Source organism: Myotis myotis, unplaced genomic scaffold (genome assembly GCF_014108235.1).
Source record: "Myotis myotis isolate mMyoMyo1 unplaced genomic scaffold, mMyoMyo1.p scaffold_m19_p_10, whole genome shotgun sequence".
In the NCBI taxonomy this organism is placed as follows: domain Eukaryota; kingdom Metazoa; phylum Chordata; class Mammalia; order Chiroptera; family Vespertilionidae; genus Myotis; species Myotis myotis.
The window spans coordinates 65,019,247-65,046,951 of record NW_023416314.1 but is presented as its reverse complement, the minus strand read 5'-3'; the positions used below and the strand labels follow the sequence as shown (position 1 = coordinate 65,046,951).

General features: G+C 45.7%; 1 protein-coding gene and 1 long non-coding RNA gene across 28 annotated transcripts in view; one reads left to right on the top strand and one right to left on the bottom strand.

Annotated features, from left to right (window-relative positions):
- LOC118665031 overlaps positions 1-27,705 on the bottom strand; it is a 147,774-nt gene that overhangs the window by 50,293 nt on the left and 69,776 nt on the right. For 12 of the 26 annotated variants that reach the window (XR_004970495.1, XR_004970493.1, XR_004970497.1 and 9 more), the window contains 3 exons: positions 13,593-13,790; positions 12,968-13,119; positions 12,466-12,569 (listed from right to left, as the gene is read on the bottom strand). The exons of 6 other annotated variants lie outside the window; for them this stretch is intronic. This is a non-coding gene — a long non-coding RNA (uncharacterized LOC118665031). Of the gene's footprint in view, positions 1-12,465; positions 12,570-12,734; positions 12,810-12,967; positions 13,120-13,592; positions 13,791-26,771; positions 26,790-27,705 lie in introns of those variants that run through there. 8 more of the 26 variants (XR_004970509.1, XR_004970513.1, XR_004970514.1 and 5 more) reach the window with 5 other exon arrangements.
- Positions 20,004-27,047, top strand: LRRC55 (leucine rich repeat containing 55). Of its 2 annotated transcripts, none has more exons than XM_036325859.1 (3): positions 20,004-20,322; positions 21,226-22,738; positions 26,597-27,047. In XM_036325859.1, the coding sequence occupies exons 2-3, from the start codon at positions 21,934-21,936 to the stop codon at positions 26,830-26,832; spliced, it is 1,041 nt and encodes a 346-aa protein (XP_036181752.1). In that variant the 5' UTR covers positions 20,004-20,322; positions 21,226-21,933; the 3' UTR covers positions 26,833-27,047. The 2 variants fall into 2 exon arrangements, with proteins under 2 accessions (XP_036181752.1, XP_036181751.1); XM_036325858.1 differs by having other exon boundaries at positions 21,223-22,738.

The window sequence follows — 27,705 nt, the reverse complement described above, 5'->3', positions numbered from 1 at the left end:
TGGCTTTTCCTAAGAGCAGAGAAGGGGGGAAACTGGACCTCCTTAGTTTCCCTGGGAAAGAAAGTGAGCCCTGGGAATCAATAGCCCATCAAAACCCACACACATGGTGATGGAGGGTTTCTGTGCCACGAAGATTGGGGGCATGGTCTTGGGAAAAGCCGTGGGTGCCGAGTGGCCAGGGGATGACAAGAAGCCCTCTATATCCACCTCACCCCCTCAAGAAATAAAAGTGAAATCCAGTAAAACGAGAGAAGAAAAATGAAACCCCGAGAGAAGCCCTGGAGCCAAGCAAATGCCTTTCCCACAGAGATATGGTCACCAGAGGCCTAACCTGGTTCTCTAGCAATGCCTGCGAGTCAGTGAATGGGAGGGGCTGACATTGTTAGGACACAGGTCACGGGAGAACATCCTCAGGGTATGACCTCTAGAGGAAAGCCTTGAAAGAGGGGCTTGTGGTAAATCACCACATGTCAAAGTCAAGGCAGGGAAAGGTCTGTTAAGGAAACAGAACTGGGCACAGTGGTCTGTGTCAGCTATTTTCCCAAACTCTACACTCTCTGGCAAGATTCCACAGTGCCCCATCGTCCACCTGGACCTCGTAGGATACATCAAGAAGTGTCGTTTATCTTACTACACACCCGAATACCACTCAGTTGTTCCTGCAGACAGAGGGACCATGTTTCCTATCAGTACCATCTGGCCACCTGCTATGCTTCTCAGTAATGCCTCCTAAAAATACCCTTCTCCAGTATCCCCTGTGACTTTAACAGAATAAAGAGAAAAAGCAGAGTTAATCTCAGATTGGCTTTCCATCGAGGGAGACTTTTGTAATGTGAGATAGGGTGGGAAAGCAGAAGCTTTGGAGACAGACAGATTTGGATTAGAATAAAAATAAGAATTTTCATCATTATAGCTAAAATGTATTATTAGCATATGCTGGCCACTGTTATAGTTACTCTGTATGGACTATCACATTTAATATTCTCAGTAACATTCTGTGTTAAGGATCAGTATGATCTCCATTTTGCAGATAAGGAGACTGACACATGAGTAATTTCAGCAAGAAAATGGCAGATCTGGTCTGATTCCAGGATCAAACTTGCAACCATTCTGCAAAATCGCCTCTGAGTGAATGTTAGGGCCTTCCCCATCTCTCAAATTCTCTGTTCAGACAGACTCAAGCATGAGGCAACTGGACAGGTGGGGAAAGGAAGAAAGGTGAAACTTGAGAAGATGAAGGGATGGGAAACTGACAGCCTATTTGTCCTGAGGACAGTCAGACGACATGCAGCATGTGGTCAGGGGGCAGTCTGGGCAGCCACTGGTACTTGTGAAGACCCTACTTGTGAAGGCAGCAGACACTTCTCCAAACCACACAGCTCTCAAGCATGAGGGAGGCAAGGTGTCAGGGGAATCAGGAAAGACTCCAACCCCAGTATACAAAGAAGGAGAGAAGGAGGAAGGAAGGGAGGAAGGAAGGAAGGAAGGAAGGAAGGAAGGAAGGAAGGAAGGAAGGAAGGAAGGAAGAAAGGAAGGTTGGTTAATAGGTGATAGATATGCTAGATATTGATTGGTAGATAAATAATAATTAATGGATAATTAATAAGGCATGATAGATAATAGATGACATATATAAATACTAATTAAATTATAGCTAGATAGATAATTAATAAATAAGAAATAGATAGATGATCGATAAATGATAGATAGATAGATAGATAGATAGATAGATAGATAGATAGATAGATAGATATTGGATCAACATGCTATATTAGATACTTAACCAGAGAGACACATCCATCTATGAGGCATGAGGAGGTGGACACATGGGTGACATGGGCTGATATAGTATTACTAGGTACCAGACCCCTGGCAGAGTGTGGGCTGAGGCTGTTGATATACCTGCCTTGGTCAGGGTGACTTCTGAAACTTGGTCTGAGCCTAATCTCCTCACAGAAATATGGTGACTCCAGTCAGGAGGGCTTAGCTAGTGTGAGAATCTACTTTCCTGCCCCTTATCACTTCTGTGTTCAGTGTGTGGCTCTGGTCACCTCTCTGGTCAGACAGGTCATCATTGCTGTCATCATTCACATTTACTGAGCATTTACTCTGTGCATCCTTCAAAATGTCTCACTTCTGTTTTGCATTAAACTATCACAATAGGCATATGCCATTTTAGGTTCTCGGGCTGCCTTGTTCCACTGTCCATCTCTCTCCCTACCACAGCATCCTTGGAGGGTACATGGTTCAGAAAGGGAAGGCAAAAAAATGGCCCAACCTCCTTCAGCCTTTAAAAAAGTGAGAAATTAACTTTCATTGTGTTGAGTCACTGCAGATTAAGGATTAATTTGATATCTCAGCTTTGCCTGACTAATACACTACTTATAGCCTCATAGGTTTGTTATGAGAATTGAATTTATGCATGTAAAGGATTTGTAATCTTTTTTTAGAAGATCTCATTGGAATATGTTATGAATAAAAGTCAGTTAGTTGCTTATGGGTGGGTTTTGAAGATTAACGTGTGGGTTAAATGACTGCCTGGCACATGGCTGTCAGTGAGCTTTTAGTAAATGTGAATTTCTTTGCTATCAATTTGTACCACTACCATTGCTACTACTATTACTATTAAATAAGGCAGACACAGCCTTTCTACTCTTAAGGCAATAATGCTGGTTGGAAAGAAAAATTCCATCTACCATGGAACCAACCTCCTGGGAGCTGCTGAACTCTGAGAGTGAGCTGTGTGGGTCTTTGAGTGAATACAAATGTTAATAAACAAGTGCAAACACTAACAAAGGGTGTGATTTAAACACTTCCAGAAGCATAAGGAGCATCAGAGAGGTATAACTTCAATCAGTGGATCCCGGCCTTCTTGTTTCTCCTTTCTTCATCATTCTGGGACCAAATGATCACTTGGATATAAATCTGAATTTATTGCTCAGTGCATTGACTGAAAGACCCTCCTTCTATCCAATGAGTTGGATACCATCTTCTTTTTTTCTTGACTTAACAACTGTAGCAATGGACCAGTGCGGCCAAAGTGCACGTTGAAATTTCCTTCCATAGTCTTACAGACTCAAGGGATCTGTAATCTTGCCTGATGTGTAGCGAGCTATTGTTAATATCATTCTTGGATGACAGAATACTGGCACTGATCCCCTAAGGATGTGTCTTACAAGTGTTGACCTTACTGCCCCAGCATAAACATCCAGTCTGCTCCTGTTCATAACAGCACAGAGCTGGGGCTGAAAGTACTCCTGTTTGCAAAGGGCTTTGTTGGTTTTTTAAAAAATTATACAATAACCTCCAGCTCTCAGAGTTGGAAAAGATCTTAAAGGTCATCTTGCCTATCCCTCACCTGAGGTTTAACTCGGCTTTCCAATTTTTCTACTGTGGGGTCCTTTAGCCTCATCTGAACCCCCAGAGGGCCACTGGACAGATCTCACTGCCAGGAAGTTTTTCCTTATGCTTGCCTGATTCTAAATCCAGTAGCCCCGGCCCTGGCCAGTATACCCACCCAGCCCATCCAAAGGTGCAATTACCATTCGTGCAACTCATTCAGCAGTTATTGAGCCTTACTTTGTGCCTCTCTGAGCTTCAAAGCCTCTATAAAATCAGAGTAATAATATCACCTAATTTGCTGAGTTGTTGGGAGTATTAAATAAGGCAATATATACAGGGCGTGTATCACAGAGCCTGACACATAGCAAGTGGTCAATAGACATTAGTTTTAATTGTCACTGTGTGGTTGCAACATATTAGGAAAAAATAGAAGTTTACAAGTTTGATAAGCACTGTGAAATAGAAAGGATGGGGTGCCACAGAAACACTGAGTGAATTTGAATTGGGTTTCATTATTCCATATGAAGAGAAATGCAGTTGATTATCAGAGGACCCTGAGAAAGGCCTGGAAAACCAAGCTGAGAAGCCACAGTAAAGAACTTAGTGGATCACCCTTTGAAAGGTGCCAAACACATATGGTGGGACAGCTGTTTTGGGGGTGGCAGCAGAATGGGTTTGGCAGCAGCACAACCAGGGGAGTGAGAGCAGCTCAGGATTCAGTGCAAAAGGTGACCCAAGAGCAGGATGTGATGGTTTCTGGGGCCTATACTATGTGGCACAGGGCAGTCCCAGCAGCTTAAAGGAACGAGGCAGTATAAGCACAATAGAAAACAGATGTGTCACCTTAGAGCCCCCTGGCAAGGATGGTCTCACAGGCACCCAGCACAGGACAATGCAGGAGATAGGAACCAGCCCCACCCCCTCGCCCCCCCCCCCGCCTGCCGTGCCCCCCCGCCCCCACCGCGTGTTGCAAATTGGGCTCCTACTTATGAACCACTGCTTCCCCTCATGCTAATGGAGGAGAAAGCTGGAGGAGGGGGCCTTGGGGACAGAAGGAGGGACTGGTGTCAGTCACCTCACCACATGGCCCAGCCTCACTATGATATCAGACCAGCCAAATGGAGCACACACTTTGCTTTTATTGTTGTTGCTATTGCCGTTGTTGCTGTTGCTGGTGTTATTGTTGTTGCTACTGCTATTTATTATTGTTGCTGCTACTGCTGTTGTTGTCATTGTTGCTGTTGTTTTTGTTGTTGCTGTTACTGTTGTTGCTGTTGCTGCTTTTGCTGTAGTTGCTGTTGTTTTTGTTGTGGCTGCTGTGGCTGCTGTGGCTATTGCTATTGTTGCTGCTGCTGTTACTGTTGTTATTGCTGCTGTTGTTGCTGTTGCTGCTCCTGTTCTTGTTGTTGTTGTTGCTGTTGCTGTTTGACTATATCTTAACTCATTGCATCTTTTTTCTGAGCCGTGCTGAGGAGGAAGGCTCTGTCTCCTCCCTGTGCCTGCTGCTTGCCTGCTGTTTCAATGATTGCACTTCAAGTTTTCAGGCTGTAGCTGGGATGTGACCACGGAGGGCAGGCAGCCCTGCAGTGGGTGGAGGCAGCTCCTCCTCTGAGTCACAGAGGATATTCCCCACCCCCGCTTAATTGTCAATAAAACAGAAAGCACAGGTCTCCCTGGGAGCCAGAGAAGAACCCTACTAAATCCTCTTTAAAGTAGTTTAGGGGTGTGTGTGTGTGTGTGTGTGTGTGTGTGTGTGAGCATTTCTGTTTGGAATTTTGTTTTTATAATCAGGAGGGAGAGATTCTTTTTCCCTTTAAGGAGCTGAATTGTTAAGTGGAGGTGACCTGCTCCGCCAGCAGCAAGAACCCTGAAGAGGTCAGGAAGGCAGTAGCAGAGGGGGTAATGGAGAAAGTCTGCCCGTTGGGTCACATTGACTGTACACTGACACTGCTTTCCAGTTGACAGCTCTATTCAACATTCAGGCTCAGGGCCAGGCCCCAGTGAGCCAACTACAGTAACAGACACTGACAGTCTCCAGCAGGTGACCACCGTGGCTCAGTGCCTCGACCAGCAGAGTAGGTTCATGGGAAAAGCCACAGCCTGAGTGTGATCCCTGACTCCATTCTGAATATTCTGGGTGACCTTTAGGGAGTCATGTCACCTCTCTGAGCCTGAGCTTTCTCATCTGCAAAGTGGAGCCAATATTAACCTGATAGGATTCCAGGGAAGATTAAATAGATGAACATATATGAAAAGCTTAACCTAGTGCCAAGCCCATCATAAGCACTCCAAGTAGCAGCTATTAAAATCTATAATTATCATGAACATGAGGCTGGTTGCACAAAGTTTGTGCCTTCAAAAGGAAACAAGGATTCAGCCAGTGAGGCTCAGTGGTTGGACGTCAACCTATAAACCAGGAGGTCAGGGTTCAACTCCCCATCAAGGCATATGCCCAGGTTGCAGGCTCGATCCCCAATAGGGGGCGTGCAGGAGGCAGCCATTTAATGATTCTGTCTCAGCATTGATGTTTCTATCTCTCTCTCCCTCTCCCTTCCTCTCTGAAATCAATAAAAATTTAAAAAAAAATAAAACAAGGGCCTAGGTATATGTCATTCTCTGCAGTGTGCTGACTCAGCTCCTAGAATTCTGGAGACCACTTTGGGGGGAAATGGCAAAAGATTCAGCTTCGTCTTTCTTCATGTTATTTGTTCCTTAGATTTAAAACTCCTTCCTCAGATCACTTTTTATTCCCTTTATCACAACAGTATCAAAGGCTGGTAAAGGCCCCAAATAGGTGGGCTGCAAAGTGGTGGTCTGGCAGATGCCCTTGCTTCCCAAAGGAGCAGAGGATGTGGAAGTAAAGCTTGCCGTGTGTGGGAGGGGCAGGAGGGAGGGAATGTCCCTGCAAATGTTCTTAAAGACCCAGTGGAGAGAGCACACAGCATCTCAGCTGACATTTGCAAACAGAGCTAAATTGAGAGCTGTCACCTTCTCCAGCAAGGTCAAAAGACTTATGCCTGTTAACCTGGAGAGGTGGGAATCACAGGCGGCAAATAAAATCACACTGCCACTTGGAAACCTGCCAACTGCTACATTCAGGGTAAAAATAATTGAAAAGGTAAGTCATGTGTGGATCAGATGCTCTGGCACGAGTGGGGCTTTGGAACCCTGGTGTTGAGTTCTCCCCTTCCTGAGCTCCCTCCTGCCCCAGCTTCCAGGGCATGGTTTCTGCCCAGTGCTCTTCTGCTGGCCAGCCAGCCCTGTCTCCTTCCCTGCTCCTCATTCCCATCCCATGCCCTAGGCTTGGTCCTCTGATATTGCTTCTCCCCTTGAATATTGCATTCCCCAGAGGGTTTGTCCTTTACTGGACTCATCTCCCCCGCTCCCCAGTCTCACTGATGCTTCCCACCAAGCTGGAACCTCTAACCTAGAGCCCTCCCTCCCCTGAGCTTCCCATGGCTCACAGGCCAGCTTTTCTTGGATACTCCTGAGTAAGCCACTCATGCACTGGTTTATTCCATCAACAAATATTCAGTATCTGTTACATGCCAGGCACTGGACTCGGTGATGGGTCTGGAAAAGTGAAACACACCCTGTTGGACATTCTATTGCAAAATTTAAAAAAGTAATTTTTTAAGGAAATTTTTAACAATTAAAAATTGTGAAAAATAGAATAAAGAATAAAACATGGCCCAACACAGACAAAATCAATGGTTGAGAGAAGAAAAAAATCTATTTTTATAAAGACCACTCTGAGCTGATGACGTTGAGTGAGAGCCAGGTGTGCAAAGAATGGGGAGAGATCTTTCCAGAAAGATGAGCTGGCATGAGAAAGGCTCTCCACAATTTCTTTACAAGATCATTTGATTTGTGTGGAGCACATGAAATGGAGGGCCTCCAATTCGCTGATTATCAAACAGAAGTTAAAAGCAGACAGACAGACTATGATTTTTTTTTTTAATGCTTTAACCAGACATCCAAGTAATACCTAAATAGTCCCAACCCTGACATTTATCGCCAGCCCTTCCCTGGGAAGGTCTGTAAGTAGGAAAATAATGAGAAGAAAGTTATTTTGTAATTACCCAGCATGAATTATAACTCTGAGAGGCTATTTCTAGGGGTGCTTAGTGTAATTTAGTTGGGCATTATCGGAATCTAATTTACTATGACATTTAGCAGTTCAGAGAAGCTCAAAATAACAGATTTCCATCCTGGCTTTCCTCGCCCTCTGAGTGTGGATGCATACCCTGTTAAGACTCAACTGCCTCCTCTGTGGTATTGGAATAATAATTTGCTTTCCCTACTTCCCAGGAGAGCTGGAAGATTCAGATAAGGCAATGAATGTAGAAATGCTTTGCAAGTTGACCGAAGGTCTCATTCTTCATGGTTCACATTGAAGTTGGAGAACCACCTATTGGTTGCAAGTGACAAAAGAAAGCCTAACTCAAACTGATTTAAGGGAAGAAAATGTACCGACCACAATAACAAAAGAGCTAGGGTTTACTAACTTTAGTTATGGTTTGATCCCACCTGTACCAAGATCTCTTTCCATCAGCTGTCCCTTCTCCATGTTGAATTTCTTCTTAGGCTCTTCATGGTGGCTGACGATTGCTCTCAACCTATAACCTCCCAGGTCCAAATCCAGCAGGAAAGAACAAATGCCTCTCTCAGTGACTCAAGGAAAGTCCTGAACCTGATTCTCTCTGACCCGACTCAGGTTATGCAACCATCCCTGCACTGACCACTGTGTCCAGGGAGTGAGGAGCCTTGATGAGCCGTGTCTGAGTCACATACTCAACTCTCAAGCAAGAAGCCCACGAACCAAAAATAGGGGAAGGATGGATTCCCAGAGACACCAAGAAAAAGATGAAAGGAAGTTGGATAGCAAAACAGCAGATGTCCACTCTACCTCATATCTGAAATCCTTTCACAGGAAATTCCCAAGTCAGCCTTCAGTGTCTCAGGGTTGTGGTAACTAAAGACAGACTCGAGATAGGAACCTACCTCTGCTTAAGAATCAAGTCCTCCTACAGAAACTCACAGTGCTGAGCTTTCTAAGTCCACACAGTCCAACTTGTTCTCTAGCATCTCGTCTTTCTGTTCAGATCTGGTCTGCTTCTTCCCATCCCAGGCTAGGTCCTTCCGGGTTTCTGAGGGCCTGTATTGTGAGCTTTATTCCTTTCTCCTTCAAGTTGTGATTCCATCCATTTAGCAATATGTCTGTATTCTAACCCTGGCTTCTCTCCTGCACCACAGCATTTGTTTGTTTGTTTTCTTGCTTGCTTGCTTGCTTGCTTCAGGTACCAGGGCATTTAAAAGATGCAGTGGAGCAGCACCAAGACATGATAACTGCTTGGGGGATTTGAGAGGTGACCAGAGGGAGTGTGGCAGGGAGGAAGGCATGATAGGGAAAACATCACAGAGGACAATTGAACTGAGTCTTAAGTAATATCAAGAATTTGCTAGAATAAGATGAAAGAAGGTCATTCCAGGCATGAATCATTGCATCTGAAACTATTTTGATCGCTCTCTACAGAAAAAAAGAAAACTCTTTTCTCAACCCAGAAGTTGTAAACCAGGAGCCCGCAGACAGATCAGGCTGACAGATGTGTTATATTTGGCCCACACTGCATTTTGTGAATCAATATTAGTTGCCAACATTTAAAAATGGTGAGATTTTACATAAGGATCTGGATTCCCAGCTGCTCTCAGAAACCTCAGTAGCTCTGGGAGCCCTGAACCTGAGTCCCCATTGGGGCAACAATTCCCTGCGTCAAGTAGCAGCTCCCCTCTTGAGACAGGGCAGGGTCCACACAACCTGCTGACCTCCTCGTTCTCATTTGTCATCACCGGCCCCATTAGAGACTGTGACCCTGTCTCAACCTAAACAACTGTTTGCTCTTCAGACCATTTTCCATTATTCTCATGTTATATCACATCATATTGTATCCTATCGTTCCATATAATTTCCCATCAAACAATCTAATCTGTTTACTCCCTTACTTAAAAGTCTCCAGGGATTCTCCAAATCAACAGAATAAAGTCTAAACACCCAGCGCAGACTGAGTTCGCCTCAACCAGCCACCTCTACTATATTCACAAGCTTTCCAGTCCTAAAACCCTGTGCTCTGAGTATTTGCCATTTTCCAATTTCATCCTTTCCCATGACTGCATACTCTTTTTGTTGTTGTTGACAATATTACAGATGTCACCCATTTCCTCCCTTTGCCCCCTCCACTCAGTCCCCACCTCCCTCAGCCCTTCACCACATTATTATGTGTGTCCATGGGCTATGCATTTACGCATATATGTTCTCTGGTTAATCTCTTCCAGTGCCCCCCCACACCTATATCCTCTGAGATCTATCAGTCTGTTCCATGTATCCATGCCTCTGGACCTATTTGGTTCCTCAGTTTATTTTATTCATTAGATTCAACATATAAGTGAGAGCATGTGCTATTTTTCTTTCTCTGGCTGCCTTATTTCGCTCAGCATAATAATCTCTGGGTCCATCCCTCCTGTCCCAAAGGGTAAACGTTCCTTCTTTTCTACAGCTGCATAGTATTCCATTGTGTAAGTGTACCACAGCTTTTTATCAGCTCACTTACTGATGGTCATGGGCTGTTTTCAGATCTTAACTATTTTAAATAACATTGCAATGAACATAAGGGTGCATATAAAGAGGAGCATATATTCTTTCTGATTGATGTTTCAGGATTCTTAGGATATAGTCCCACATGTGGGATCACTGGGCCAAAAGGCAGTTTCATTATTAATGTTTTGAGAAAACTCCATACTGTTTTCTACAGTGGCTGCACCAGTATACATTCCCACCAGCAGTGTATGAGGGTTCTCTTTTCTCCACATCCTCACCAGCATTTAGTATTTGTTGATTTATTGATGGTAGCCATTCTGGCAGGTGGAAGGTGACACTTCATTTAGTTTTAATTTGCATCTTTCTGATGATTAGTGACATTAAGCATTTTTTCATATGTCTATTGACCTTCTATATGTCCTCTTTGGAGAATTATCTATTTCAGTCCTTTGTCCATTTTTTAAATGGATTGCTTGTCTTCCTAGTGTTAAGTTGTATAAGTTCTTTATATATCTTGGATTAACCCCTTATCAGCTGTATCATTGGCAAATATATTCTCCCATACAGTGGGTTCCCTTTTCATTTTGATGATGGTTTCTTTTGCCATACAGAAGCTTTTTACTTTGATATAGTCCCATGTGTTTGTTGTTTTTTTATTTGTTTCCCTTACCCTAGGAGATGTATTGGCAAACATACTGCTACGTGAGATATGACTGCGTGCTATTAGCACATGCTATCCCTCCCAGCTGCTCTCTACTAGTCAAACTTCCCTTGATCGTCAATGATCAGAAGAGAGGTTACCTCCTCTATACACACCACACTGACTCTTCTAGGTAAAACCTTCCCTCTCCTCCTGTATCCTCCAGCGGCACTGTGTTCCTACCTTGGCTTCAGTACCTGCCATGTTTCTCTCTAATTATCTGTTTACATGGCTGCCTCCTCCACACTCACTCAGACTGAGATCCTTGAAAGCAGAACCGTGACTGATTCATCATTGTACATTCAGTGTTGTCTGCATTCCTTGGCAGATATCACATACTCAATAAATTCTTGTTGAATGAAAAAAGGAACAAACACACCGGGGGAAGAAATTGGCATGTGTTCATGGAATGTCACACCTCAACAATTGTAATGAAAAAAGTCCTTTCCCTTGAAGCATTTCTGTCTACTCTAACCACAAGGAAGCCTTCCCTTCCCGGGATCCCTGTAGAAACAGTGGTTTATGACAGACCCTACATGAGAGAGATCCCAGAATGTTATCACTTTCTCACTCAACTCCAGACACACTTGGCCTACTTGTGCCTTGAAGACACTAGTGCCCTCCCACCTCAGGTGCTTTGCACTTTCTATTCCCTCTGCCTGGAATTCTCTTCTTTGTATTTATAAGGCCCACTCCTCTACTCTATTCAGATAAGAGATCACATTGAACCTTCTCAGAAAAGCCACCTCTGGTCGACAAAGTAAAACTGTAAAAGTGTCCCCCATGCTTTGCCCCTGCTTTACTCGTCTTTGAGGAAGAACTGTAAGAAGCAGGACATTAGGGACTGCGAAGGCCAGGATTTATGTCACCAAAACTCTCTGCTCTCTCCTCTCTATCATTCATATTTTTATGTTCTACTTGGCTCCCTCCTTTTCTTTCTCTATAAGTTTGGCGAAAATATTGAACAACCAGCATGACATGGGCACTGGCATGGACCTATTATTTTCGGGTTGTTATAACAAGATACCACAGGCTAGGTGGTTTATAAACAAAAGAAATTTATTTCTCACAGTTCTGGAGGCTGGAAGTCTGAGATCAAGGTGCCAGCATGGTTGTGTTCTGGCTTGCAGACTGATAACTTCTCATTGTATCCTCACATGGCAGGAAGAAAGCTTGCCAGCTCTCTGGCCTCTTCTTATCAGGGCACTAATCCTGATCATGATAGTTCTATCCTTCATGACTAAATTACCTCCCAAAGCCACATCTCCAAATACCATCATAATGGGAGTTATACTTGCAACATATGAATCTAGGGAGGACACAGACCTACAGTCCATAACAGGACCCCAGCTCTGAACAGTGAGAGAGGCACCCTGCTCAACAGCAGTGAAACACTAGCCTGATTCTTCTCATTGTACAAGTGAAGATATTGAAGCCAAAAGAGATGTTTCGGTTGTGTCCAGGCACATGGCAAGAACTCAATATCCCTGGCACCACCTCCAGTCCTCTTTTCACTGTCCTAAGCTCCCCCTCTGTCTTCATCCATCAGGGAGGTGAAGTAAGGCCGAATCGAGAGAACCAGACAAGAGTTGCTATTGTTATCCCATTGGCTGGCAGGAAGAAGCCAGCATGCTATAGCACACAAGGAGGGTTGCTTAGTGGAAGCCACAAGAACCTGGAAAGCAGTGCCAGCCAGACGGCAGAGATAGGGAGGAGCCAATGGGATGAGAGTTTGCAGCCAGGATGGCAGATGCCAGGAGGACTGCAGCTATTCTGGGATGCAAGCCGTGGCTGCTTCATTTCCCTGGCCCTGGTGGTCTCCACTTACCCGGGGTAGGGGAGAGGCCCTCACCCTCTCTCCAGCTCCTTATTGATGTCGAGTCTGAGACCTGAGACTTCAGAGCCAAGCAGTCAGGCCAAGGGAATCAGCTTCTTACAGAAAAGAATGATTAACTATCATCTCACATCATGATAAATGCTTAGTCACTGTCCTTATTAGAACTCTACAGTCACCCAATCTACTCAGAACTTATCTGGTCCAAATGTCCCATTTTCCTAGATAAAGAAACTGAGGCCCAAAGAGGGAATGCGACTTGCCTCAAGGTCCTACAGAAAATTTGATGGAGAGTTGAGCATTGCCTGATTTCTCAGTTCAGGACTCCTTCACCTGGGCTGCCAAAGATCAGGAGGTTATCCAATTCTCATTCTTGGGATTATCAATCTTCCACTTCATGGGGCCAGTCGAGCTTGACCTCCATGCCCCCCCATCCCTCCAAGGGCCATGCTATGGCTGCAGGTATGGATTCCTGTTACAGCCCCTCTCCCATTACCTCATGTGCTGTACTGAGGGGCTACACAATGCAGGCTTGGGTCCCACACTGTCTTCTGAATTCAGAGCCTGAGCCAAGCCCAAAGCATCCAGCCCCCTTTCTGTGCCACAGGCTCCTCCCAGGTAGAAACACCTTAGCCCCAGATGTCTCTCCTGGAAATAGAGAGAAACAAAAGAATGAGTAAGAAAGAAATTCCTTCTTTTCTGCTCCTAACAGACCCAACATTCTGTCCACTGGCCCCTCTTTCTGTCTGGATGGACAACAAACAGTATTTCATGCAGCCCCATCAGGTGCTCCACATTGGGTCACAGGCCCTGAATTTACTAGATATACCAGAGTTAGGTATGGGACCTGGATACTTTACTTCACCTGCCTGTTTTCTCATCTGTAAAATGGGCATATGATGGTGTCAACCTCAAAGAGTTGGGAGGTTTTAATGATGTCAAGGATTTGGCTCTGTACCTGGGATAGAGTCAGCCCTCCAGGCTTTTTAGCAGTGGGATGATAGCAATGTCCCCACAACGTCGGTGGAGGTAGAATGTCACTGCAGCCACTACTACTTTCCCTGCTCTTCTCAGCCCATCTCAAGCCCCTCTGCCCAGAAGCTTTCTCTGATTACTCTCACCTTTCCATCCATTTCTTTTCTCAGAACTTCCATTCCTCAGCCAGCACTGAGTTAAATTCCATATCTAATTATTCTGGATTGGTGGCAGTCTTGTTTCTTCATCTAAAACGTTAAACTTCTATCATGGAAGACCAATGAGTTTTCTTCCCCACACCCATCCCAGCAGTGCAACACGCAGGACCCAGTCATGTAGAAGTTCTGGAAAAGTCAGCAATTAGGTGAGTGAACAGATGACTGTTTTCATGGAAATAGAGTAAAGCAATCTGTATCTCTTTCATCTTTGCTTCTCTGATCTGTAAAACTTGATCAGGAGGTTAGCCAATTCTCATGAGATCTTGGAGCCAGACCTACAAATCTGTCAAATGAGGCAGCCCCAGCCTCTCTTGTTTATTACTAAAGGAGGGAAGATTAACATCATATGTATAGAGTGCTCAATAGTTTATGAAATGCCCTTAGCAATTCACTGAGCAAGGAAGGGGCTTTTTCCATTTGCACAGAGGGATATCAAGGCTCAGAGGGCTTGGGAAACTAACCTACACTCACACAGCTGACAAGGAGCATGTGGGGAGTTGGGCCCCTGCTGCTGGCCCTAGGTCTTGTGCTTCACCCTCTCCACCAGAAGCTACCTGGGGAGGCCACAGAATCACTCCTACCTGGCCACAGGTGGACTGGGCAATCCCTTCTCTTTAATTAAACTTCCAGTGGCTGCTGTGTTCTGTGTATGTTTCTCTAATGCCAATTCCACTAGAATATTCAAGGAAACCCAACCTAATTTGACAAGGCCATTCCTGTAACAGATGTCAGGGACACTGTGGCTGCCCAAGCTCTCCCCGTCTCTGTGTTCCCAGGCCTGGAGCAGACCTGGCTGAGGGAAAGTATGCCTGGGAAGGCACATCCCTTCACAGCCACTCACCAGAATGGCGAGCCTCTGTTCTACTCTACAGATTCCACAGGCATGTTCTGCTTTAAGCCTGTTTGGTAACCAAGAGAATTATTATCCCCATTTAACAGAGAGAGAAGGCTGAGGTTCATAAAGACAGAGTTGGCTTGAGTTTTGGAAGGAAAATAACCAAGTTGAAGTTCTTCCTGCCATTTACAAGTTATGGGAGTTTAGGCAAGTTACTAAATTTCTCTGCTCCTTAATTTTCCTATGTAAAAGATAGGGCTATCATACTAACATTTCAAATTATTTCAGGGTTTTTAAAAGATGGCATATATAAAACACTAAACACAAAGAAAGCATTTAATGCGTGACAATCATAAGTCTACCTACTAACTCTGTTATCTTCGTAAATTATTTAATTGTAATTTTTTTTAAGAAAAGAACCCCCCTCCTGGGGATGCCATAAGAACTTGATAAGACAACCCCCATAAAGCACCTATGCTAGTGCCTGCACAAAGTAGATGCTCAGTAAATGCTAGCTATGCATTGCCATCCCCAGCGGCAGAGCCAGAAAACAGCTTCGACCAAGTTCCTCTGGCTGTAATCCTGCAGCCCCTGGGTGAAGTTGAAAATTGTGAGGAAACGAAGAAGTCATCAATGGTGGCTCGCTGGCACGGGCAGGAATAAGCCACTCCAGACATGACAGTTTTTCCATACCTAAAACAAGGGATAGATGTTGCATTTTATCCATGTGGATAGGTGAGGCAGAGCAAGAGGGCATAGGTCACAAAGGCGGTCATGACCTCATTGCAACTTCAGGGTGCTTCCAGGCAAAACCTCGTTTGGGGAGACTTATTGGGCATCATCCTAGAAGTAGGTCTTATATGGTCTGGGAAGAAAGTCTGCAGCCTTTCCCAGTCCCTGCCTCTCATCTCTTTTTCCTTGCATACTGCTGCTCTCCTTTTCCAGGAAATCCAGGACAGGATTTGGGTTGCCTCCCACCATCCTCTTCCCAGAATTCTAGGAGAATGCCTGGGAGAAGGCGACTCCCCTGCGTGTGACAGAGGGATGATTCAGAGTCGGATGCTGGTAATAAGCATTGCTCTGTGGTCTGGCCGTGGAGTCCAGGGCCCAGGAAGTGCATCTGGATAGCATCAGAATCACAAATGGAGGAGATCTTGGAAGTACTCAGCCCCAGCAGGCACCCACAAAGCAGGAATATGTAGGGAACCAGACAGGAGGAGGGAGTGATGCTCTTCAAAGTTAATGAGCTTGTATGAATGATATTTTTTTATATTTCTCTACACAGCTAGAGAAAAGAGAGAGGTAGGATACCAAGAAAGGGTCCAAGGAAATTTCTAAGTAGAGCATTTTCTATAGGTGATGGCCAGAACAGTGCCATCAAGAGCTATATAAAATCAGTTGGAAACAACTGGATAATGTTATCAGTCGTTATTGCAGTGTGGTTTCTATAAGCCCATAACACACATCTTATTGCCCTCTCAATTCATATTCAGAGCACTCAGGAGAAATCATGTTTTCCTTATGGTTGCCTCTTGGTTCATTAAAACCCGTATTTCATAGGATGAAGCTAGTTATATCACCTGAGAGAGGCAACACTTACAAAAAAACATCTGAATAAAATGACACCACAAAATGTAAACAATAAATTGCTTGTAAAAGCATAAAATATTATAGTGCGCATTGTATATGAAACATGGCTGTATCCTAGTTCCTAGGACAGGGTCTGGAATGTATAATAATATTTATTTTATCAATGTATAAGAATTAGATTTATAGCATTTCCTCTTTTTTATCACCATTTACCCCCTCTGTATCCTCTTCCACCTCCACACACACACACACACACACACACACACACACACACCCCACAATCACCACACTGTTGTCCATATCCATGAGTTCTCTCTCTTTCTTTCTTTCTTTTTTGTTCAATCCCTCCACCCCTCAAACACCCTACCATCGCCAGAGCTGTCTTGCCTGTTCTCATTTCTTAATATATTTTGCATGATTTATTTCAAATCACTTATGTATAAAATCCATTTTTCCACTGAATTTCTTTCCTTTCTCTCTGATTTTGTAATCATTTTTGCTCAATGGAACTTTGTCGCCTACAATGTTGTTTATTTGACAAAAACTATGTTAGTGCTAATGGCATTCCCCATGTCATCAACACACAGAAAGGTATCTTCTCGCCACAGCTGGGGCAAATGTGCTGTTCTGTTCTCTTCCTGGTTTGTATTTTGTGGTTTGTTTGTTTCTCTGTTTAGTTCTTTGAACCATTTGGAAGGTTTTCAATGTATAAAGATGAAGGATAGTTCTAAGGTCTCAATACATTTCTTACACTAAAATTACTTTCGACATTGTGGTTTTGTTTCCCATTTTTCATTTTCTGTATTCTGCTGGTGAGACTCACTTTCTCAAAATCTAGTCTATCCCATGGGTCATTTTTCAAAGCACAAATGTTGAGTAATGCCATTGGTTTATTTTCAGTTTGCAATATATTTTTTAATCTTTTAGTTAGGGAACTCTACTGCCATTATTTTCAAGCATTTCCTTCATCATCATCTTTATTAATATCATTTGTGCATCCTCTCCATTTTCCTCCCAGATGGCTTTCACTACCAGTTGACCACATTCTGCTAACTACTTCATTAAATTATTATAATGTAGAAAGCAGAGTCATTATTTTATTTTTAAAGGTTTCCAGCAACTGGAGAGATCAGCTTTCCATTTCTTCCTGCATCTTCATCCTACTAAGGTTTCATAATTTTCCCTGAACAAACTTCTTATGTGGTAGATTAAATTAATTCTCATGTATTTAAAGGTTTTCCTGTCATTATTACAACTAATTTACTATGTATGCCAAGAAATCATAATGATGAAAATGATTTTTCAATTCATGTGTAGTCTCTAACTGTTAGACTAATTTCAGTGTATTTTCCCAGTAGAGTAATTCTTGACATTTATGACTGAATGGTCACAGTTTCAGTAACTTGCAAGAGACTCCAAAAGGCCATGATATGTTATTATTTAACATTTTGCTGGAACTCAAAATTGAATCACTCCCCCTGCAAGGTTACTGTGTAAGAGAAAGTCACATTGCTAAGGGGCGTAGCCAGCCACCCCGCATAAGGGTAATGCTGGGTATTATACATCTTCCATCCTTCCCTTGGAGAGCCTCCATGAACATTTACACATTAAAGCCTTGAGAAGTCTTGCAAAAAAAATAAATTTGTTTCATTTTGCTTAACTCGATGTTTCTCAAACTTATTTGAGAACATTTTTCTCACAGCACACAGGATACCATAAGACACTAGTTTGAGAAACAATGGTTTGAGAAACAATCATTATAGAATAATTATGAATTAAAAGTTATCTAAAAGATTTCTGCCTCCACTTAGCCTCACTTTTACAGAAGACTTATATGCAATGATAATGTTCTTGAGTTGGGGACCTTAGAAGTTTTTGAGACTTATCTTGCACAAGAATACATTCAAGTCATCTGCAAAGGTGACATTTTTCTTTCTTTAGTTCGCATTTTTATGCAATTGTTTTCCTTGCTGCATAACTATTTCAATTTTATACTTTGCCATTTTATTTTACTTGATTTATTCATTTAGCAAACACATGTGTAGTACTCACTCTATACTGTTTTGAGTGCTTTATTAATAATCTAAAACAACCTCATGAGCTCGATGCCATTATTATTATCCCAATTTTACAGGTCAGAAAACTGTAGTTTCCAATGATGATGAGGAGTTCCTCCAAGATCTTATTTTTTAAGGAAACTGCCACATTTTCCTTTAGTCATATTATTTTTTCTAATTTTAAATATAAACTGTATATAATGAAAAGGGAAAAAATCTCCATTCTTTTTTATTTGTTTTTAAGTGTCTTCAGTTAAAATTAAATGTAGAAATATGCTATTACCTTTCTTAGCCTCTATTGAGATAATTATGTTTTCTACCATTTTTCATTTATTATTAAAAAGGTATCATGCTAGCTTTGCTTTCCTTGATTATACTGGATTACTTGTTCTAATGTGTTGCTGTGTTTTCTGCATAAAGATTAAGATTTTATTTCTAAGCTCATAAATGAGTTGAACAGCCATCATCCCCTTCTTTAAGGTGGAGGGGGGGTGGCAATCATATTTACCTCAACCAATGCAATGTATAAGTATTAATGGAGTAGCTCCCCTGTTACTGTGTGTTAGACTCTGTAGAACATAAAAGATTCGATGAGCAGAATATGAGAGAGGACAGTGGGAAGGGAAGCAGACCTTCTGTGGCCATATAGGAAAAAGAGAAGTCAACGATCCTGAGAACTTTATAAAAGCCCAGATCTATACAACTGAGCATCCACTTTCTGTTACTCCATTTTAGTTTCCCTCAAAGACCTAAGATATTACTTAAATAGAAGAGGCCCCAGATCAACTGAGTGAACACACAGAGCAAAAAAAAAAAATCTAGCTAAGCACAAGCCATACAGTAAGTGCTCAATAAATAATTATTTTTAAAATGACATGAGCCAGCTCTTTGACCAAACCAACTAGTCAAGTTGGTTATCAAAATGCAGGGCAGCTAGAGACTTGTTCAATGGGTCATTAAGACGAAAAGTGCTGCAAAGACTTCACCCTCATCTGACGTCAGCCTGGGTGGGAGGGACTGGAAGCTTGGAGAGATGGGAGCAGATCAGCAGACAGTCCCGGGGGCCTGAAGAAAAAGAACAGGACCGCAAGGTGTTCTGGCAGCTCCCACTGCCCTACAGACAGAACTGAGTGTCTCTATAGCTCCAGGCATCTGGACCTGGCAGTTGACCCTTTGCCTCCCAAAAGCCCTCAGAGCTTGTGGCATCAGGACTTAGTGGCAATTAAGGAACCAAGAAAAGGTTTCACCTCCTATAGTTGTACCTGTCAAGCCCTGAGCCAGTCCAGTCACCTGCTACCTGGTGACCAAAATATATTCGAACTCAGGGAAGCAGATGTTATCTGTGGACTGAATAGCTATACCCCATCAAGTGAGCCAACTTGTCTCATCCACTTCCCTTTTTTCTTTCCATCCTTATTCATGTCTTCATGGCCTCCCCCATTTTTTCCACCTGCCCTCCACCACCCACTAAGTCCCATTCTCCATTCCAAGTCCTCTTTACTGTCCCTTCTGGATCTGAAGTCCCAAAACTCCCCCTCCTCTATCTCAGATTCCTGCTGGGCCCTTTGCCTTCTCTCCCTGCCTGCCCCTCCCCGCTGCCCCTGTCCTGTTCTGTCAACCCCCCCCCCAGCCCCTTGTCCCCCTTGCCCTAGGATCTGTGGATGGCTGTGAATTCTACAACTGCTTCTTTCTGTCTCATCTTAGTGGGGTCCATAGACAGTGCTCCTGTTGCTCAGAGATATGGAGGCAGTTGCTAAGAGACAGTGAAACGTCAGTACCTGGCCCTCGAGGAAAAAAAGGGGAGTGAAAAAGGAAGAGAGGAGGGGGAGAGAGGGAGGGAAAGGAAGGGAGGGAAAGACCTGACGGCAGCCACAAACCCCAGCAGCCTCAGCACCAAGCTGAGTTTCTGGAAGAAGCATTCGGATTCTGTGAACTTTCTTCTCAGCATCCTCCCTCGGATTCCCTTTTTGGGTAAAAGAAGGGAACCAGCTCGGGGACCACAGGACAGGAAACCACCGAGGATGCAGCCCCGGCAGCCTGGAGCCATGGAGGAGAGGCCGGGGGAGGGGACTAGCCGAGGAGGCAATCTGTTCTCCTGAAGCCGCAAGCAGGGATTCCAGCTTGCGGGAGGGAGCCCCTGTCTGCCGCAGATTGATGGCTGTGTCCTTGGAACAGAGTAAGTGGGCTCCTGGGGGCCTGTGGGAGTGCAGGTGGAGACTTTGGGGTTCAGGAAAATGAGTCTGGATCAAGGGGAGCTGGGGTGACTTCCCAGTGGGTGGGATTGAGGCAGGAATCAGTGGGAAGAGAAGCAGTGTCAGAGGAGGGGATGCAGGGAGGACAAGTGAGGACAGCAGGTGGGCACCGGAGAATCCAGGGGCTCAGAGGCTGGCTGCAGAGTGTATGGCAGGGTGAGCCACCGTCCCTCTGCCTGGCCAAGTGTGGGTGTGGGCTCAAGCTGGGGGCTAAGGGGAGAGTGGAGTGTTTGTGGGAAAGGATGCTAGGATTAGGGGTGTGCACTGGGGGGTGAAAGATGGTGGGGACAGACTGGGAGGGGCAGAGTGCATGTTCAGAAGGAAGCTGGAGAGAAAACTGGGGAGGCATGAGCGCAGGGCAGGGCAAATGTGCTGGAGTCACAGGAGTGGAACAACGTGTGTGTGTGTGTGTGTGTGTGTGTGTGTGTGTGTGTGTGTGTGTGTCAGAGAGAGAGACAGAGAGACAGAGACAGAGAAAGAGAGCTAAGAGGACTGAAAGAGGTCTGCAATCCGCCAGAGTGTGTATGCCTTTCTTCTTTGAGAGTTGTGCAGGGTGGGGTATCTGGTGCTGGTGGAGGTGGGGCTATGAGCATGAGAAAATGCACCCAGCGCAGGACAGACGCTTAGGAGGATGGCTGAAGGAAGGGGCCCACAAGGTTAGCGAGTAACAATCGTGTGAGGTTGGGGTCTGAGCCCACCTGAGACACAGACAGTATACAGAGACCTTTGAGTAGAGGGGGGAGGAGGGGGCCCCAAGCCTGGGAGAGGGGCCACGGGGAGAAGAGGGCACCGTTCCTCTGCCTGAGTGCTTTCCTTGTTGCCAGAAGGAATTCTGCCTCCACCCGCTGAACGCAAAGCCGCCTAAGAGAAGCACCAAGTTGGGAAGTTGCCAGAGCTCCTAGCTGCCCCCTCCTGCACCTTCAGGACACATGACTCTTTCCAGGCTCAGCAGTGCAAACAATGGGTGGCACTTGGGGTCTTCCCCTCCCCGGGGATTACCATAGTCACTGAGGCCGAGGACTCGGGCTTTCGGGAGGCCCATGGAGATCCACTTCACTTCGGGCTCCCTGCCCAAAGCACCCACCCATGGACCCCCTTGGACTCGAGTCCACTGGGCCACCAATAGAATCCCGTCTGAGACCTTGAATGCTGGAGACCCCGACGCAGCTCTGGCATCCTGATCATCAATCCCAGACTTGGGAAGGGCTGGGGACTTTTAGGCATTCTGGGACCTTTAAAAGGCCCCTTTCATGTCCTTTGCTCCCCGCTCCCATCTCTCAGACACAGCACGAAGAGGAAGCTCCCAGCAGTCATGGGTGCGAGGGACACAAAAGATCTGCAGGGACCCTTCCACGGCCTGCTGGCAGCTGGTCCAGCCCCATCCTCGCCTCCTTCCTTTCTCAAGTTTTGATCATCTCTGCAGACCCTGGGGGACCTCAAATGGGTTGCTTGCTCCCTAGACTCCAGAGGGGACTTCCTGTGGCTCTCACCTAGGGAGCTCTGGCGTTCAGAGGCTCCCAGGAAAGGCTTGAGTCATGACACCCTTGCTCAGAAGCCCCACCCTCCAGGGCTCTAGGCCCCGATGTCGCTGCCTTCCTGTGCCACTGACTCTTGACTCTATGGACACAGCCCCAGCCCCTGTGGGCTCCATTCAGCACTGCCGCTGCCAGCTGCCTAAGATGGGTGATACCTGGTCCCAGCTACCCTGGCCTGGGCCCCCCAACCCAGCCGTGTTCCTGGTCTCCCTCCTCTTGGCAGCTGGGGTGATGCACTCGGACGCGGGCACCAGCTGCCCCGTCCTTTGCACATGCCATAACCAGGTGGTGGATTGCAGCAGCCAACGGCTATTCTCCGTGCCCCCAGACCTGCCAATGGACATGCGCAACCTCAGCCTGGCCCACAACCGCATTGCCACTGTGCCGCCGGGCTATCTCACGTGCTACATGGAGCTCAGGGTGTTGGATTTACGCAACAACTCCTTGATCGAGCTGCCCCCAGGCCTCTTCCTCCATGCCAAGCGCTTGGCACACCTGGATCTGAGCTACAACAACCTCAGCCACGTGCCAGCCGACATGTTCCAGGAAGCCCATGGCCTGGTGCACATCGACCTGAGCCACAACCCGTGGTTGCGCAGGGTGCACCCGCAGGCCTTCCAGGGCCTGATGCAGCTCCGAGACCTGGACCTCAGCTATGGGGGTCTGGCCTTCCTCAGCCTCGAGGCTCTGGAAGGTTTGCCAGGGCTGGTGACCCTGCAGATCGGCGGCAACCCCTGGGTGTGCGGCTGCACTATGGAGCCCCTGCTGAAGTGGCTGCGGAACCGGATCCAGCGCTGTACCTCAGGTAAGGGAGGGGGCAGGACTGGGGGTCTGGGGAAAGGGGGGTTCTGGCCTCACTGAAAGAAAAGACTCCAAAGAAGAGAGGACTTAGAGATCTTGAGCCCCTACGGTGTGCCCTGATTTATGCTCGCGTCTCTGTACCCAGCTCTTTTGCTCCACAAGTGTCTGTAGAGTCCTTGCTTTGTAGAGTAGGTGCTGGAAATTCATTCATTAACATAACAGACACTGCCCTTGCCTCTGTGGCACTTATGACCTAATGAGGCAGACAGACAATAAACAAGAAGAGTTCATAATAGACAGTGTTTATTGAGCTTTCACCATGACCAAGAACTTGGCATGCATGGTCCCACTCTTAGCACCCCCATTTTGCGGGTGAAGAAACTGAGGTTTAGAACCATGAAAAGGGTAGCCCAGAATCACTCAATTACAAACTGGCAGAGCCATGGATAAAGCTCAAGTGTATTTGACTTCAAAGTCCTGTTCTACTCTTCAAGACTGCTTAAGTGCTCTGAGTGCTGGCAGTCTCCCAGAGATAGAAATGGTTAACGCTATTTATTTTTGTACTTATGGCCGTGCTCTATTCCAAGCATATTATATATTTTAGCTCATCTCATCCTCACCTTAATGAGCCATCCCCACTCTACAGAGGGCGAAACTGAGGCACAGAGGGGTTCAGTAACTTGCCTGAAGTTACAGCTCTGCTAAGTGTTTGAAGTCAGAAATCAACCCTTGCAGTCCGGCTGCCTCTGGCTGTACCCCGAAGAGTCCATTATAGGCTAGCAGGAGAGTCAGGGCATGAGTTCTGGCCTAAGTTCTGGGCCAAAGGGTCTCAGCAGAGTTCCACAAGATTTGAGCATGAGATGGAGAGTTGAGAGGAGAAACTAGGATGTGATGATTTAACCAGACAATTCCAACCAGGGGTGGATTGGGGAACTGAAGGAGCCTGAATCATGAAGGTTTGATGGGCCCTGGACTCACCCACTGGTGTCCAAAACTGGCCTGGAGGCAGGCAATATTCAGTCGTGGCCCCCGTCACCAGCTCTCCTGTGTGACAGCACTCAGCTTTGGCATGAGCCCCAGCAGTAAAATAACAGAAATAGCTGAGGGCAATATCCCAGGGGATGTCCCAGAGCCTGGGCTCACAGTGTGTTCAGAAGTGATGATGAATGAGGTAGGAGGGAGAGGAGGACTGAGTGGGGAGTCCGGGACCAAAATAGCTTGGGGGAGCTGTGGGTCACGATTCCCATGTTTCCACAGAGCTGTGGGAGGATGTTCTCTGGGACCAAAATAGCTGGGGACTGAGATAGGGCGATGGTAAGGGGGTCGGGGGGGAGGCTGCCTGGAGCGATCCCCCCACCTGTTCAACCTTTGGAGCTGCATCTGCTCCCCTCTCTCCTGTGCACTAGAAACAGAGGGGGCACTCTAAGCACTAAGCTTCCACCACACCTGGACTCCTCCTTCTTTGGAATCTCTTAGATTCCTGCTACCCTTCAGAAAAAGCTCAAATTCCCAATGAGTGGGAGAGGGATCCAAGATCCCATCACCAAGGACTCATGTCAGTACAGATGAGGGACTCAAGTTCCAGAAGGGAAAGTGACTGTCTGCAAACCAACAGTGAGAACACAAGTATACCACAGCTAGAAACCCATGTTCCCCGTTCCTCCACAGAACACCCATTGTATCACACCACACTCCAGGATACTTCCTCTTGGAGGTGAAGAACTTACCAGTGTAGGTAGGATTAGGCAATCCTCTGCCCTCTGTCTTTTTTTGGTTTCTTCTCCATTTTTCATGGGACTCTAAATACTATCCACAACTTTTAGACAAATCGCAACACAGAGAAACATAAGGGTGCCCTTGGGATATAACTTAACTTCAAGACTGGTCCTTTGACTTGCCAGGGAGTTTTGTCAGCCCCAGGCTTTCATCCTGCACTCCTGCAGGGCCCAACCACATGCCCTTGGAGCCTCCTCTGGTTGGTCCACACCAATTACCCTCACTGTCTCCACACTCCCCAGCTTTGTATTGTCTCACCAAACCCAGCCACACAGTAGACTTGGGAGTTCAGCATCTTCCAGTTCCAAAAGAAGAGCCTCTTGATGGTCAACTCCAGATACAGTCTTGTCCTGGGCAGGGTCTAGAGTACTTTGCATACAGCCTACAGGGACCCACCTCAACCTGAGGTTGGGGACAGATTGAATTCTTTTTCTGAACCTGGCTCCCCATTTCTAAGGATAATGATGCTCATCCATTTCTCCAAAGGGTCAATCCAAATCCACGATTTTATTCTTTGGCCCCAAAATCTACAGAATGAGTAAAAAGCATTTTGCACCATATAATTTAGAAAAATCCTTCACATCTTCACATTGACTCTCCTAGACAATAAGTTAGACTATCTCTTTTTTATGTGTCCCCTTTCTTCATGAAAGCCAGAAAGGAAAAAAAAAAACTTGTCCAAGATGAGAACTTAATTAATTTGAACAAAGGAATGGCAAACTGCTACCTACTCCTAAGGCAGAGTACAATGGAACCATTGACAGTCATCAAGCATTTGTACATGTGAACCTAGAAGGATTTGTACATGTGACCCTGGGCCATCAATGATGGAGAGAATGGTAAACCAATGAAGGAGAAGCCCCCTCTGACCTGTCCAAAAAGATCAAAATAGGGTAATAATAAAAGCACACATTACGCAATACTTACTATATACCAAGAACATATCATTTATATGTTAACTCATAGACTCCTCATACCAACCCTATGAGGTAGATACTACTATTATCCTCATTTTACAGATGAAGAAGCCAAGACACAGAGGGGCTAAATGGCTTATCCTCAATCACACAACTTGGGAGAGATAGAGAGGGGATTTGAACCCAGGTCAATGGCTCCAGAGCCCACACTCTTAACCCTACACTTTGTGTATCTGGAAAAGCCACATAAGGTAGTATAAAGACCCAATGCTTCAGAGTTGGACAGAATCATTTATTCACATACGCATTTAACAAAGATTCGCTGAGCACTTACATGGACAGGACATGGTTCTGACGCTAACGATACTATGGGAAATGCTTATATTCAAGGTGGAGGAGATAGATAATAAAGAAGCTGTCAGACAGTGTTAAACATTATCAAGAAAAGTTAGGCAGAGTAGCTAAGACAGGAAATGCCTAGGAAAGATGACTTAGGGGATACTCTTTTACAGTGTATCATAAGGCAAGTCCAATAAGGTGATATTTGAGCAAAGTCTCAAAGGACATGAGGAATTGAGCTGTGCAGAGATGCAGAAGAGAACCATCATCACCAGGGGACAAATGCAAAGGCACCCCCTCCCTACCCAAGAGGGGACAAGCTCGGGTGTGGAATAATGACCAGGAAGTTTGAGTGGATGAAACAGAGTAAGCAAGGAGTAGAGTGGAAGCAATGGGGAGAAGTCTTTGCAGCCCCTGGTGAGGACCTTGGCTTTCAGTCTGTGTGAAGATAAGAAGCAGAGAGTGACATGACAGGACTTCAGGTTTAAATGGATCACTCAGCCACTGTGATGAGATGGTTTAAAGGCAGAAGCCCAGAGATCAGTTGGAAGGCTTATATAAGAGACAATGGTATCCCACAAAAGCCCCAGTTCTATTATTAATAGTGGCTATTGGACTTCAGACAAGTTACTAAATTCTCCTAACAGTGATCGCCACTTCTATAAAAAATGGGTATAAAAATGTTTGCCTTGAGGGCTGTTGAGGGGATTAAAGAAGGTAAGTAAAAATTTTGGTACAAAAGAAACTAAACTGCTCTTGGGTAGGGTGGGTGCTCTCCATTCCATTCTGTCTCCCGAGGCCTTTCACCCTCCCTGGGTTCTGTGTTGCAGATTCTCAGCTGGCTGAGTGCCGGGGCCCCCCTGAGGTTGAGGGTGCCCCACTCTTCTCCCTCACTGAAGAGAGCTTCAAGGCTTGTCACCTGACCTTGACCCTGGATGATTACCTCTTCATCGCATTTGTGGGCTTCGTAGTATCCATCGCATCTGTGGCCACCAACTTCCTCCTGGGCATCACAGCCAACTGCTGCCACCGTTGGAGCAAAGCCAGTGAAGAGGAAGAGATCTGATGTGGGTGCCTGGCATCCTCTCCATGCTGCTGACCACCACTGCCGTTCATACCAGACACACTCTTCCTGGCTGCCCACTCTAGCCCCATGGTGCCCTGGCCACCTCTGTCATAGCTCAAGCAATGTCAGGAAACTACTTTTGAATAAGCTTCTACTGTGGGCCAGGCACTGTGCTAGGAACTGGCAGTGTTAGATGAAGCCACCTAGTTCCTGCCCTCAAGGCACTTCCCTCTGCTAGAGGAGAAAGAATCAGAAAATATTCCCTTTAAGACAATCTGTTGGCATTCTGAGTACATAGCTATGGAAGCCCATAGGAGGGGTTATCAACTGTGCTTCAAAAAGTTCAAGAGAAGAATAAGAGTAGAGGTGATTTGTGAGCTGGGTCATCAAAACTGTCTGCTTTGTCAAGTAGACCAAGAAGGGTGTACATACACAAATGATAGAGGCCAGAATATGTGTGGTACATTGAGGACCATGGTGAACAATCCCTGGGACCTCAGTGTACAGAAGGAAAGTGGCACAGAACAAAAACTTTCCCTCTGACACCCACCTGCCATTGCTCAGAGCTGCCTACCATTGCCTCCAGAGGGTGAGAGCTTTCCATTCCATTAGAGAGCTCTCCAATGCCAAGCCCCTTGGCTGCCTCCTACCAGCAGTAACAGGTGAGACCACCTCCCAGTGACTGCCCCCCACACTAGATCACCAGTTGTAGCCTGCTGGCAAGGTCCCAGGTAGAAAGCTGAGGACACCTTCAGTGCCCTTTCTCCCACCTCTGTCTTCTGCCTCTCACTCCAGCTTTGGCTTCAGAAGAAAGAAGCAGGAGGCCCAGGAAAGAACAGCTTGAGTCCTGGCACTCGGACTCCTAATCTCGTA